The sequence below is a fragment of the Phascolarctos cinereus genome, unplaced genomic scaffold (genome assembly GCF_003287225.1).
Source record: "Phascolarctos cinereus isolate Bilbo 61053 unplaced genomic scaffold, phaCin_HiC Scaffold_3;HRSCAF=262, whole genome shotgun sequence".
Classification (NCBI taxonomy): domain Eukaryota; kingdom Metazoa; phylum Chordata; class Mammalia; order Diprotodontia; family Phascolarctidae; genus Phascolarctos; species Phascolarctos cinereus.
In genome coordinates, this window is record NW_027555736.1 from 171,633,792 (window position 1) to 171,647,598 (window position 13,807).

The 13,807-nt window shown below is 39.7% G+C and overlaps 1 protein-coding gene across 1 annotated transcript; it reads right to left on the reverse strand.

Annotated features, from left to right (window-relative positions):
* Positions 1-395: 395 nt before the first annotated feature.
* LOC144456398 (olfactory receptor 6E1-like) lies at positions 396-1,334 on the reverse strand. The gene has a single exon (XM_078151635.1). It carries the CDS (start codon positions 1,332-1,334, stop codon positions 396-398), a length of 939 nt encoding a protein of 312 aa, XP_078007761.1.
* Positions 1,335-13,807: the final 12,473 nt, after the last annotated feature.

Sequence of the window (13,807 nt, forward strand, 5' to 3'; positions counted from 1 at the left end):
AAGTTTCAAATGTAGGAGCAATAGCTGGATTTGTTTTAGAGAATTATAAGGAAGGAATCCATACTGAGGATGCAGGCATGTAAAGGAAATGGACAGCAGGAAGGACTGGACACAATGGTGTTGCTGACTTTGCTGTGCTCTTTGCCTCCTGACTTACACTGATCTCACAGATCACCAGATTCCCAGAGGATGAGAAGGGCAGGAGACCTTGTGGGTTTGGTATCTATGAGAAGGGGTGGTGGTATTGCATCCAGAACAGCTCCATCTGGCAACTGGTCCAGGTAAAGAGGACAAACCAAAAATATGTAGGTCAGGAGATAGGGAGACACTGAGAACAGTGATTTTGGGGAACCACAAGAGGCTGGCTGTGCCTCCTGTGGCAAAGTTTCCAGGCTCTACAGTTCCTGGGAGATCCACTTACCCACCTTTTCCCTAATCACTACTTTCACCTGTTTGTTCCTCAGGGTGTAGATGAAAGGGTTGAGCATTGGGGTCACCACAGTGTTGAGGAGGGCCACCACCTTGTTCAGGTTCTCTCCCTCACTGCCCTTACCTGCCCTGACATACATAAAGATGCAGCTGCCATAAAAAAGTGATACCACAATGATGTGGGAGGAACAAGTGGAAAAGGCTTTCTGCCTCTCCTTGGCTGAGGGGATGCGCAGGATTGTGTAGAGGATGTGGCCGTAACAGGAGGCAGTGACAGATAAGGTGCCCAGCAGACTGATATTGGCCATGACAAAGCCTATCAGTTCCACCAGGCTTGTGTCTGCACATACTAGTCCTAGCAAAGGGAAATTGTCACAGAAAAAGTGATTGATGGTATTGGGGCCACAGAAAGGCTGCTGAAATGTGATGCCACTAGGTACAATGATGAGAAGGAAACCTCCCACCCATGAGGACAGCACCAGCTGCACACAGACCCTTTTGCTCATGATGGTGGCATAACGCAGAGGGTTACAGATTGCCACATATTGATCAAAGGACATCACAGCCAGGAGGAGGAATTCTGTAGTTCCTAGGAAGAAGTAAAGGAAACATTGTAGGAAGCATCCCAGAAAGGAGATGGTCTTATTTCCTGTTAGGATGTTGTTCAGCATCTTGGGAAAGATGACAGAAGTGAACCAGATCTCCAGTACAGCAAAGTTTCTGAGGAAGTAGTACATGGGGGTGTGAAGACGATGATCCCTCAGGGTGACAACAATGATGAGGAGGTTCCCCAGCAGTGTGATAAGGTAGGTCAGGAGGAGCCCCACAAAGATGAGCATTTGTAATTCACAGGCATCTGTGAGTCCCAGAAGAATGATCTCAGTGATAATGGTGCTGTTCCCCATGTTCCATGTTGGGGCCAGAGAAACAGGGCATTAACAGGAGAGGCTATGAGGCTCTGGGATCACATTTGGTCTAGAAGTGAAGGGAACAGGAGACGAATGAAACTTTTGAAGCTGAAGGATTCCATTATTTTTGTGTGGAGCAATATCCTCCACCTCACCTTTCATCTTTCTCACCTTCTAGAACTCTCACCAAGTTTGTGGAATGTCTGGTCATTTTCTTGGGTTGGGAACCCCATAGGAGTACCAGTGTTGACTTGGGTAGTCAAGTGGAGTAATATTAAGCTTAGCTGATGAGTGAAAATTTGTTAGGCAAAACTCTTCCCAGTCCACTTAGTTATAAGACCTTACCTTCCTAACCAAAAGAAATTCTCTATTGGGGCACTTTGCTGTTGTGGTTGTTATTACTTAAAGAGCATTCTCTCTCTCTCTCTCTCTCTCTCTCTCTCTCTCTCTCTCTCTCTCTCTCTCTCTCTCTCTCTCTGTCTCTCTCTCTGTCTCTGTCTCTCTCTCTCTCTCTCTTTAGTGAGGCAATTGGGGTTAAGTGACTTGCCTAGGGTCACACAGCTAGTAAGTGTCAAGTGTCTGGTCTGAGACCAGATTTGAGCTCAGGTCCTCCTGACTCCAGGGCTGGTGCTGTAACCACGGAGCCATGTAGCTGCCCCAGAAGTAGTATTCTCAACAACTTTCCCCCCTTTTCTTTTATCTACTGAATAATTTTTTTCCTCATTCCTTCATGCTGCAGGAATGTTTTCCTAATTCCACAACACCATTTCTCTCTATATATTTGATATGTCATAAGACATTTATGAAAGACTTGGGAAGGAATGTCTCACTAACTTTGTTATCTAATAATTGTTGCTACCTGCTATCTCTATTAAATATAATAATAATCAAATAAAATTGAAATGTGAAAAACAAAATTCTATGTAAATTATAAATAAAACCAAAGGAAGAAAAAAATTTGGGCAAAAGTCCATTGGTCAATAAGGATTTGTTTAGCACCTCCAATGTTCCAGGCACTGTGTTAAGCACTTGGGATCCAAAGCAAGGTAAAATATAGTTGATGCTCTTAAGGAGATTACAGTTTAATGAGGGAGAAACACACAAACAGCATATACAAATAAGCTATACATAGGATAAATTGGAAATAATAAAGGGGAGTAAATAGAATTGAGGTAGATTGGAAAAGGCTTTCTATAGAAGGCTGGATTTTTGCTGAGACTGGAAAGAAGCTAACAGGCTGAGATGAGGAGGGAAAGTATTCCAAACATGGCTGACATGAAAACGCCCACCATAGGAGACAGAGTGTTTTGTTTGAGGAATAGCAAAGAGTCCAGTGACTCTGGATCATGGTGGTGGTAGTATAAGGCATAAGAAACCCAGAAAGGCAGAGGATGAGGGTTGGGTTATGAAAGACTTTGAATGCCAAACAGAAGATTTTATTCTTCATTCTGAAGGGAACTACTAGAATATATTGGGAAGGAGGGAGGTATGGTCAGATGGGCTCTTTTCAAAGATCTCTTTGAGAAAATGAATAGAGATTGGACTGGGTAGGAAGAGACTTGTGGTAGGCAGACCAACTAGCAGATATTGGGAAAAATATTTTGTTTGATGCACGTTTGTATGATATGTTGTGTGCTTGGCATGTGTTGCATTTAGAGATCAGGTAATTTGTATATTATCTCTAATACCTAAAAGTCCAAGAGATTATGTAAATAATGAAGAATATTTATACCAGGGAAATGATAGTATTGAATAGTACCAGGGGAATAATAGTCAAAGAACTTTTTTAATGTCTGTTTCAGAGAAAATATGATTAAATTTCTTATTTCAGTATTCTAGGAATGATATTGGCTAATGATTTTATAAGTAGTGGTAGATCAGATGGTAGATCTGACACCTTTAATCATCAGGTTTGAGGTTGAGGTCATCCTACTCAAAAGTGTATCTAGATTTTCAACAGGAGTAAAATTTAGTGTCACTAGAATAAGCTAGAGAAGTGGTCAGGTTAAGTAAGAAAGATTACATACTGTATAAAGTACTTCAGAAGTGACAGAAAGATACGCTTAAGATAGTGAGAATCTGAGGTGGATTTGATTATGGCTGGAAACAGAACTTAGGTGCATAGGGGAACATAAGCTAAATGCAAGTCAGCATCCTGGAGTTCTTGGAGAAAAGCACTCAAAAGAGTGATGTGAGAGGGGTATAACAAATCTTCAATAGATGCTTTTTCATCCTTTCATTCACAATAACAATAATGATGATATCTCAGCACTTTACATTGATCCAGTAGATATGCCAAGTGCCAATAGATAAACTGCTTAGTTCTTCCCATCTTACTCAGAAATCAAATGGATGAAACCAAAGTCATGGAAAAGCAGCTTTGTAGGAGCTCACCTGACTGTGAAGGAGAGATTCAATATCCCAGGAATCCTTGGCATTCTCCCCTTTATCCAGGGCTCTGACTGACAGGAGGAAAGTCCAGCAGGTGCAGGGGGTCTGGATGCTCAATGGGGCTGTTGCTGAAAGAGAAGGAATCCTTTTGTCCTCTCAGTCTAAAAATGTAGCTTTGGCTCCACGTAGAGTTGTGTGAGTGAAGTGTTTAGGTTGTGGAAGTGCCCTGCCTGGGTGACTTTGCCCCATCATGCCTTAAGACATGTTTCATTCTGGGTCTGTGTGGTTCATTTAGACAGGGAAGGACTATGGTTTTCCTTCACCGTGTAAGGATACTCATGGATTTTACTCAAACCTGATGCTGTCAGAATTTTTGGGTTATTCAATTGTGAGTGTGACATGGTACATAGATAGACCTAAACAGCCTTAGCAGAGCAATCCATACAAATTCCCTTGCTTAACAAATTTGCTAGAGTTTCCACTATAATAATAATGGTGATGGTTAACATTTATATAATGCTTTAAAGTTTGCAAAAACACATTACAAATATGGTTATATTTTATCCTTACAACAACCCTGTGAAAGAGATATATAATTATTCCTATATGACAGATAAGGAAAATAATACAGACAGAGGTTAAGTGACTTTCCTAGGGTCACACAGCTAGTATCTGAGGTAGGATTTGAACTCAGGTCTTCATGACTCCCAGTTCCAGGCTGTATGGCTTATTAGACAACAGTTTATAAGACAGATTTTCTAAGGTCACTAGGTAGTCCCTATGTTGCTCCCTACTCTCCTAAAATGTTCATAAAATTCAAGTTATCTGTCACTGGGCAAATGCTCAGGTCACTTTTGTGCTCCTTCTATTATTACTGGTGGTATTAAGCACTGTAGTTAGAGAGTTGGAGGACACATCTGACTCTCATGGCCAGTTCCAAGAGCTAATGTGTGATCTATAAAACCTAAATATAATCAACATATGTTTTTCTCATATCTAGTTTTCATGTTTTTCAATTGGTTTAATTTCTAGCAGCTCCATCCTCAACTGCATGTGTGACCAGTTAATTAAAATTACACGCCATAAATAATTTTATAGCAAAGAAAATACAGTCTCTGGATCCTCCTGTCATACAGCTCCATCATAACATCATCCCTGGTCCCTTCCTTTAAGTACCTTCTTGTGTTTCCAGAGACGAAACTTTGTGTAGAAATAGGAAGGAAGAGCAAACATGTTCATTACTGGGAATGAATTCTTCTTCATCCCCTTCTGGATCACAGGGTGACTTTGGCTGATGGAGGCTCATTTAGTTTATCCCTAGGTGGGCCCCTGGGGGCTTTTGATAAATGGCTCCTGTATATGTAGAGGTGAGGTGTGCACAAAGGGCTTTGTGTATGAGATATTTGTGAAATAAGCAGTCTCTCTGTGGAACAAGTACCAGTTCTATGGTATTTGGGATGCTATTTTGTTTCCATGGAAACACTGAAACACATAAGCTGTGTTCAAGGTTCTCTTTCCCTTTCTTGGTTGATGGGGCTGGGCTCCCCAGAGATTCATTATAACTCGATGAAAACAAGGACACAATCTCATCCCAAACCTCCTGATTGTTACTTTTTCCAACATTGGGACTAAAAGTTTCCTCTCCTTGTTTTGGTCAAGACATACAATTAGTTTTGAGAAAGTTTAAGGTGAGCAGGTGTTATGTCTGGTAATGTTTTGAGAGGTTTGAAGGAGGAAGATGGGCAGAGAAGATTATGTCCAGGGTCTGGCCAGTGTGGCCATGGTGGGAGCCTGGCTGGGGCCAGAGGTTGGGAGCTCAGTGCATGAGGGAAGTTAGTCCTGTACTGTTTCTGAACCAGGAGCAGAAGGAGAATTTCACTTTTTCCCTCTTTCCAGGTAACACATCTGTATGACTATCCCGATGTGACCAACAGCCCTCAAATTAATTTATTTTATAAATTTGTAATTTGGTATATAGTATATAGTATCCCAAAAGTATTTTGCAATTTTAAGCTAATAAATCCTAAAAGTGCCCTCAGACATTTGGAACCATCTTCCTAAGCTTTTCTTAAAGCAGGACAAGTTTGCATTTGATTCCCAGGCAATTTTATAGACTCCTACACTCAGACCATGAGAACTGAAAGGAATCTTGGAGATCTAACAATTGAGTGGGTTGCCTAATGCATTGCCCTTGATCTTGGGGGCATTTCTTCCTGTTCAAAGAGAAGACATTCTGGACTCTGAAAGTTGGAGGAGGTGGGAATGATCATCCTCCCTCTACCAATGCTGGCTCTTCTCCTTGTTGGCCATATGACCTTGGGAAAGTCACTTCCAGCTCTGTGGGTCTTGTTCTTTTCATCTGTAAAGTGATGAACTCCATGATTTATGATTACTGAGTCACAGAATTTTAAAGTGGGAAGTGACTTCTAGTCCTATTCCCTTTTCCCTCTTAATTCCCCCTACAACATACCCAATATGTGGTCACACACATTCTGTTTGAAGACCTCCAGTGATGGGCAACCTCCTACCTCCCGGGCAGCCTGCTCAACCGTGTGCTAGCTTTACTCTTTGGGACTTTACTTCTGACATCAAGCCTCAATTTGCCTCTTTGACACCTCTTCCCATTGCTCCTGATTCTACTTCCTGAGACCAAACAGAATGAATCTACTCTCTCTTCCTCATGGCAGCCCTTCTGGTATTTGAAGAGAGCCCTTCTCCTTGAGGCTCCTCTTCTCTGTCTTAATCAGGTTTTTCAACTGGTCCTAATTTGGCTGATCATCCTGATTTTCCTTTTTCTGGGTGCTCTCTGGCTCATCACTGTCCTTCCTGAACTGGGACACCCCAAACTGAACATATGTACCCTATGGACATATGTAACATATGCAACATTGAACAGATGTAGTCTGACCAAGATGGAGCGCAGAGGTTGTATCGCCTAATTCCTGGATGGTGTGCCTCTCCTCCCAGGCTTCCTTCAAGTCTCAGTTAGTGTGCCACCTTCTGCATGAGCCCTTTCTTGGTGCTCTTTAATCTTAGTGCCTCCCTTCTAAGTCTATTCCCAGTTTATGTTGTCTTTGTCTTGCTTGTGCATAGATGTTTGCATGTTGTCTCTCCAATTGGTATGAATCCTTGAGAGTAGTCCTTAGCACAGTGCCTGGCACATGATGTGTTGTTCAGTCATGTCTGACTCTTTGTGACCCCATTTGGAGTTTTCTTGGCAAAGATGCTGGTTTGCCATTTCCTTCTCTAGCTCATTTTACAGATAAGGAAACTGAGGCAAAACAGGGTTATGTGACTTGTCAAACAGCTAGTAAGTATCTGAGGCCTAATTTGAACCACCTAGCTGCCCATTCACTAACAGACACTTTTACTGATTGACTGTTGATTAATTGATTTATTGAGTAGGTTTTGTTTGCTTTTTTTTGCCTTTATATTCTAATTGCTTAGCATAGGGCTTAAGAAACTGTAGGCACTTAATAAATGCTAGTTAACTGATTGATTAAGGTAGCCCAAGACCACACTGCAGTCCACTCATGCCCTTGCAAAGGTAGCTGGGGCATACTTGATGTATTAGGCCAGATGAGGCTCTTGCTTATCAAATAGAGCATCAAGATTACAGCATTCTTTCCAGAGCTATAGAAGTTATGCCCACAGGATCTCATGTCTAATCTGGGCGGCAAAGTGACAAGAAGTTGGAGAAGGGGGAAAGTGAAGCATGGCTGGGATCTGCCTGAAATGAGGACTAGGGGAGGCATTCGCTAGTGTCACCAGCTGACATTAACCCAGAGCTTTGGGGTCTTCCCTATATTTACATATCTCATTGGCTCCTCCCAACTACCCTGTGAGCTAGATTATTACTACCACTTTTCTAGAGATGAGGAAACAGAGGCTCAGAGGAGTTAAGTGACTTGCTCTGGCTTGCAAACCTACTAAGCATCAGAGGTAGAAGCTAAACCCAAGTTTTCTTTTTCTTTTAGAAAAAATCTTTTTATTTTTTGTCTTGTTGATTTGTTTTTTTCACATTAAAACTTCCTAATGGTATTATACCCCCCAAATAAATGGGATTATCCCATGGTATCCAATGGTATCCAAATGGTGTTATACCCCTTTTGTAACAAAAATCAGTATAATCAAGCAAAACAAATCCAAACATTGTATGGCTTATTCTGTGCCTACAATCCACCACCTCTCTGCCAAGAAGCAGGAGACCACTTCAGTGTCAGTCTTCTGAAGTCACCATTTTACAATGCATCACTCAGAATTCTGAAGTCTTCTACTGTTGTTTTCTTTTTATATTATTGGGGTCACTATGTCTCTAGTCCTTCTGTGAATTCAGGTTTTTCTGAATAGTGTCCAGCACTATGTCCCCTATGTCATATTGTTCTTTAAAATTGAACTTCTCAGACCTGGACTTCTGGAAAGAAGAGGGAAAGAGTCTTGAATTCAACCTCTGGGAAAGAGAAAGTGGAGTTCCTGTACCAAGGAGAAGTGTAATCAGTTTGTAGATGATGCAAATCTGGGAGAGATAACTAGCACACCCTATGACTGAGTCTGGATCCACAAAATTCTTGACATGTTAGACCATTGAGTTGAATCTATAAAAAGAAAGAAAGAAGTTTAAAAGAATAACTGTCAAGTCTTACACTTGCATTCAAAATCTCAACTTTAAATGTTAGAATAAGGATAGGTATAGTTAGCAGTTTTTCTGAAAAAGCTCACACTCTTTAAAATTATAATTATGTAAAATATGGTCATTGCTTCCAATCTAATGGAAACATGTAAGGTGAATATGGATTCATGTAACCACTTCATGGGATTCATTATTTGTACTAATTGGCATCTAGCTGCACACACACACACACACACACACACACACACACACACACTACATATGTATACATACAGTGTTGCGCTGGTAAATTTTTAACAACTGGCTCTCTGGGGGAAAAATGTATCCACACATTAAGTTTAATCTGCGTTATTCATATTTTATCCATAGCTTTCTTAAGTCTAGACAATCAATAAAACAATAAAACAAGCTCTGATTTTTAGTATTGGTTGATTTCTTTGTTAAATTATATTATATTATTTTATTCTTAATTTATGGAATAAAGAAATTTCATAACATAGTACAATAAAAAATAATTGCACATGAAATTGTAAACCTGTTGTATACAACTTGTTATTCCTTTTAAGTATGTAATAAAGTTATCATTTAAGTTTTTTCCCCTCCCCCTGTCCCTGCCCTAGAGATAGCTACCATTAGATACAAATGTGTATAATACGTAAAATATACTTCTGTTATCAGTTCTTTCTCCGGATGCAGATAGCATCTTCCTTTATATGTCCTTAATAGTTAATTTTGGCTAAGTATTGGTTGATTTCTGAGGTGTAAATGCTCTCACTGAAAATTTAACAATTAGCTTTTGGGGCCAGTCAATATAAGTAGGCTCCAGCACACCACTGTTAAATCTAATACATATGAATATAGGTACATACAGGTATCTGCATATATGTATATGTATGTTTATATATACATAAGCACAAATTCTCCACCTCTTAAAATGTCTTCCCTTTTGTGTTTGTAGTCTTCTAATTTATCAAGGCGATCAGAACACAGTAAGTGCTTAATAAATGCTTTTCCCCCTTCCTTCAGTTTTTATTATTGTTGTATTATTGCCAGGAACTCTCCCTTCTCCGATGATGCCTCTATCTACTGCCATCTTCTGGAGTCACATGATTCTTCCTCTGGGGGCTCTTTTACAAGTTTGCCATTGCCTCTTCTTGAGCTTCCATCTCTGAGGCTATGGTGATTCCTTAGGGAAGGCTGCATGGTTAGGCATTTTTTCCTCCAGTAGTGACCCAAGTCTGTGCTCAGCTGTTCTAGCTCTGGTTGTCTGCTTACCTGTTTCTCCAGTTTTCTCAATTCTGGTCTGTTTGTTCCCTCCGTGCCCTATTTATAGGTCAAGTCTAGGGTGTGGTTCAGATAATACACCATTTGTGAATGAATGAAAAAGTATTAAGAGCTTATTATGTGACAAGAATTTGCTAAGTGCTGGGATGTAAATATAAACACCAAGACAGTCCCTGTCCTCAGAGAGCTTACATTCTGACAGAGGGTGACAACAGATATAGGGTAGTGGCTAATAGGGAAAGGCATTTTGGTCTGGGTGGTCTCAAGGATGATGAATTGATCCACAGGGCAGTCAGTTGACACACCTAGGTGACACAGTGGCTATAGTGCCAGACTTGGAGTCAAGAAGACCTGAATTCAAATCTGGCCTCAGACACTTACCAGTTGTATGACCCTAGGCAAATCACTTAACCTCTCATTTGCCTCAGTTTCCTCATCTGTAAAATTTGCCGGAGGAGGAAATGACAAACCACTCCAGTATCTTTGCCAAGAAAACCCAAAATGGGGTCATGAAGAGTTGGACAATACTGAAATGACTGAATAACAATAAACAATTGCAGAAGAAATGATAGTATTGATTTGATTATTGTGCCCAAAGTAAGAAGTTAAAAATGTATGTGCGCATGTATGGGGGTGGTGAGAACAAATGAGATGGCAGGGTAGGCAGCTAAAATGCCTAGGAGGGCAGCAGGATGAGAAATGAGGCATGATATAGTCGTCTGGGAATAGATTTATAATGGACTGGGCATATTTGATTCAGTCAATCACCAATCAAGATGATTCAGTCTCAGGGCAGGACTTATCAAATTTAATGAATTAACTTTCCCAGGAACTGGGGGCATGGATTCTGGAGGCCTGGTGTAGAGAATAATGGGTCAGGTGAAGAGAAATAGGACAACAACAAGAGGACAGAAGGCAAGATGACCTGTATGGATAGCCAGACGCGATGTGGAGCAAGGTGATGTAGTGGATAGAGCACTGTTCTCAGAGTCAGGAAGGCCTGAGTTGGAATCCTGCCTCATGCACTTACTAGATTTGTGACCTGGTACAAATCATTTAACCTGCTTTAGCCTCAGTTTCCTTATCTGTAAAATAAGAATGATAATACCACCTACCTCAAAGGGTTGTGTGAGGATCAAATGAAATGATGTATATAAAAATGCTGTGCAACCTCAAAGCACTATATAAATGCTTACTGTTATTATTGGGACATAGTAGGTGGGATAATGGCTAGGGCGTTGCACTTAGAATCAGGAAGACTTAAGTCTTAAGATAGAGTACAGTGTCAGACTCATAGGAGGCACTTAATAAATGTTTATTGACTGACTGACCTAAATTTGAATCTTGCTTCTATCACTACTAGTTATGTGACCCTGGACAAATCACTTAACTGCTCTCAGGCTCTATTTCTCATCTGTTAAATGAGGATAATTATAGCCTGTGCCTCACAGGGTTGTTGTGAGGATCAAGTGAGATAATATGCATAAAGCACACTGAAAAAATTAAGTGTCATATAAATATTAACTGTTATCATTATTATTGTTATCCCCAATGCAGTGACTTGGTCATCATAGGTTGGCTAACAAACACCCAGAGCAGGAGTACATTTATATTCCATCAAACATGTGTATTAATCATCTTGGTGTGGTATCAATGGAGATGTCAACATCTTGTATATGCAGATGTCTTCAAAGCTTGAAAGAAGGCCAGTATTGGTAATTATTGATCAAGTTATTGATTGCTGCCCTTCTAGCTGTCATCTATTTTTCTCTCCCCCACCCACCTTTTGCTGCTACTGCTATCAGAATAATGTGATCATGACAAAGCCTCATAAGAGGACCTGACTTGCTGTTTCCTTGGCTGCAATAAAGGGTTCAAAATCTTAGCTAAAAATAATTTATGAATTATATATCCTACATAAAACTGTGCATACCCTTTGACCCAGAAAGACCACTGCTAGGTCTGTATCACAAAGACATCCAAGAAAAAGGAAGAAAGACTTACACGTACAAAAATATTTATAGCAGCTCTTTTTGTGGTGGCCAAGAATTAGAAATTGAAGGGATGCCCATCAACTGGAGAATGGTTGAACAAGTTGTGGTATATGAATATAATGAAATACTATTGTGCTGTAAGAAACGATGAGCAAGCAGACTTCAGAAAAACCTGGAAAGACATATGAACTGATGATGAGTGAAATGAGCAGAACCAGGAGAACATTATACACAGTAACAACCATGCTAGGTGATGACTGACTTTGATAGACTTAGGTCTTCTCAGCAATGCAAGGATCTAAGACAACTCCAAGGGACTCATGATGGAAAATGCTATCCACATCTGGAAAAAGACCTGTGGAGTCTGAATGCAGATGGAAGAATACTATTTGCTTTACTTTTCTTTTGTTGTTTTGTTTTATTCCTGCTTTCTCGTGGTTACTCCCATTAGTTCTAATTCTTCTATACATCATGACTAATGTGAAAATATGCTTACTATGAATATATAAGTAGAGCTTATATCAGACTACATGCCACCTTGTAGAGGGGGGAGTAGAGGGAGGGAGAGAAAATTTAAAGCTCAAAATCTTATGGAAGTGAATGTTGAAAACTAAAAATAAATAAGTTATTTTTAAAAATCATTTAAGAATTATGCATCTGATATAAAACTGTGCATCCCCTTTGACCCACCAATACCTCTGCTAGGTCCGTATCTCAAAGAGATTCAAGAAAAAGGAAGAAGGACCTACATGTACAGAAACATTTATAGCAGCTCTTTTTGTGATGGCAAAGAATTGGAAATTGAGGGGATGCTCATCAATTAGGGAATGGCTGAACAAGTTGTTGTATATGAATATGATGGAATACTATTGTGCTATAAGAAATGATGAGCAGGCGGACTTCAGAAAAACCTGGAAAGACTTATATGAACTGATACAAAGGGAAGTGAGCAGAACCAGAACATTGTACACAGTCACAGAAATATTGTAATGATGATCAACTGTGAAAGCCTTAGCTACTCTGATTAATATAATGATCCAAGACAATTCTGAAGAACTCATGATGAAAAATTTTATCCACCCCCAGAACTGATGAATTCTCATTGCAGATTGAAGCATTCTTTTTTCTTGCTTTTTTTTTCCAACATGGCTAAAGTAGACATATGTATAATTGATATCATATTGCTTGCCTTCTCAATGATTAGGGGAAGGATTGGAGAGAGGGAGGGAATTGAGAACTCAACATTTTAAAAACCAAATGTTAAAGCATAATAATTTTTTTTAAAAAAAAGAATTAGACATCCTACTTTAATTATATAGGTCAGTGGTTGGATCATCTCCTCCTAGACACAAACTAGGATGAGACAATCCAACTACACTGACCTACTTATTGTTTCTCACATACAACAACCAATCTTCCTTCTTTGTGTCTTTTACTAGCTGTTCCCTATGCCTGGAATACTCTTCCTCACAAATTTCTTTGCTTACTTTAAGATTCCTTTCAAGCATCAAGTCCTACAGTAGACCTTCCCTGGTTTGCTCCTCCCCACCTTCCCTCAGCTGCTGTTTCTATCACCTCTAAGGTTACCTTTCATCTACTCTGCATTTATCTTATCTGTTTTTTTTATTTCTATATGTCATTTCCCCCATTAAAATGAAAACTCCTTTCAGTCAGTAATGTTTTTGCTTTCTTTCTATTCTTAACACTCCATACAGTTCATCGTATATAATAAGTGCTACATGAATGCTTGTTGATGGATCATTCCTAAGAGGAATAAAAGAGAGTTTTGCTTAAAGTATGACTTCTTAACTTGAGATCTCTGAACTTGCTTGCAATTTTTTTTATAACTGTATTTCAATATAACTGGTTTCCTTGGTAATCCAATGTGGTTTGTGCATTTAAAAACATTATTCTGGAAAGGGGTCCAGATTATCAAAGAGGTCTATGACACAAAAAAGGTTAAGAACCTATAGAGAAATGTTTTATTATGTTGTTCAAAAAACTTTATTTATTAATATTGTTGAACTTAACTTTATATTGCTAGGAAATCATGTAGCCCAAAAGACTACTGCAGTAGTTGGGTTGACCCCAGACTTCAGAGAAGCCAGATGGTTGAAAGGAATGCTTAGGCACCACCCAGCATTTGTTTTGTGTTCCACTCAAAGCTGTGT

What these genes read in the sequence shown, in the direction of transcription:
- LOC144456398 (XM_078151635.1), bottom strand. Translation starts at nt 1,334, where the DNA reads ATGGGGAACAGCACCATTATCACTGAGATCATTCTTCTGGGACTCACA.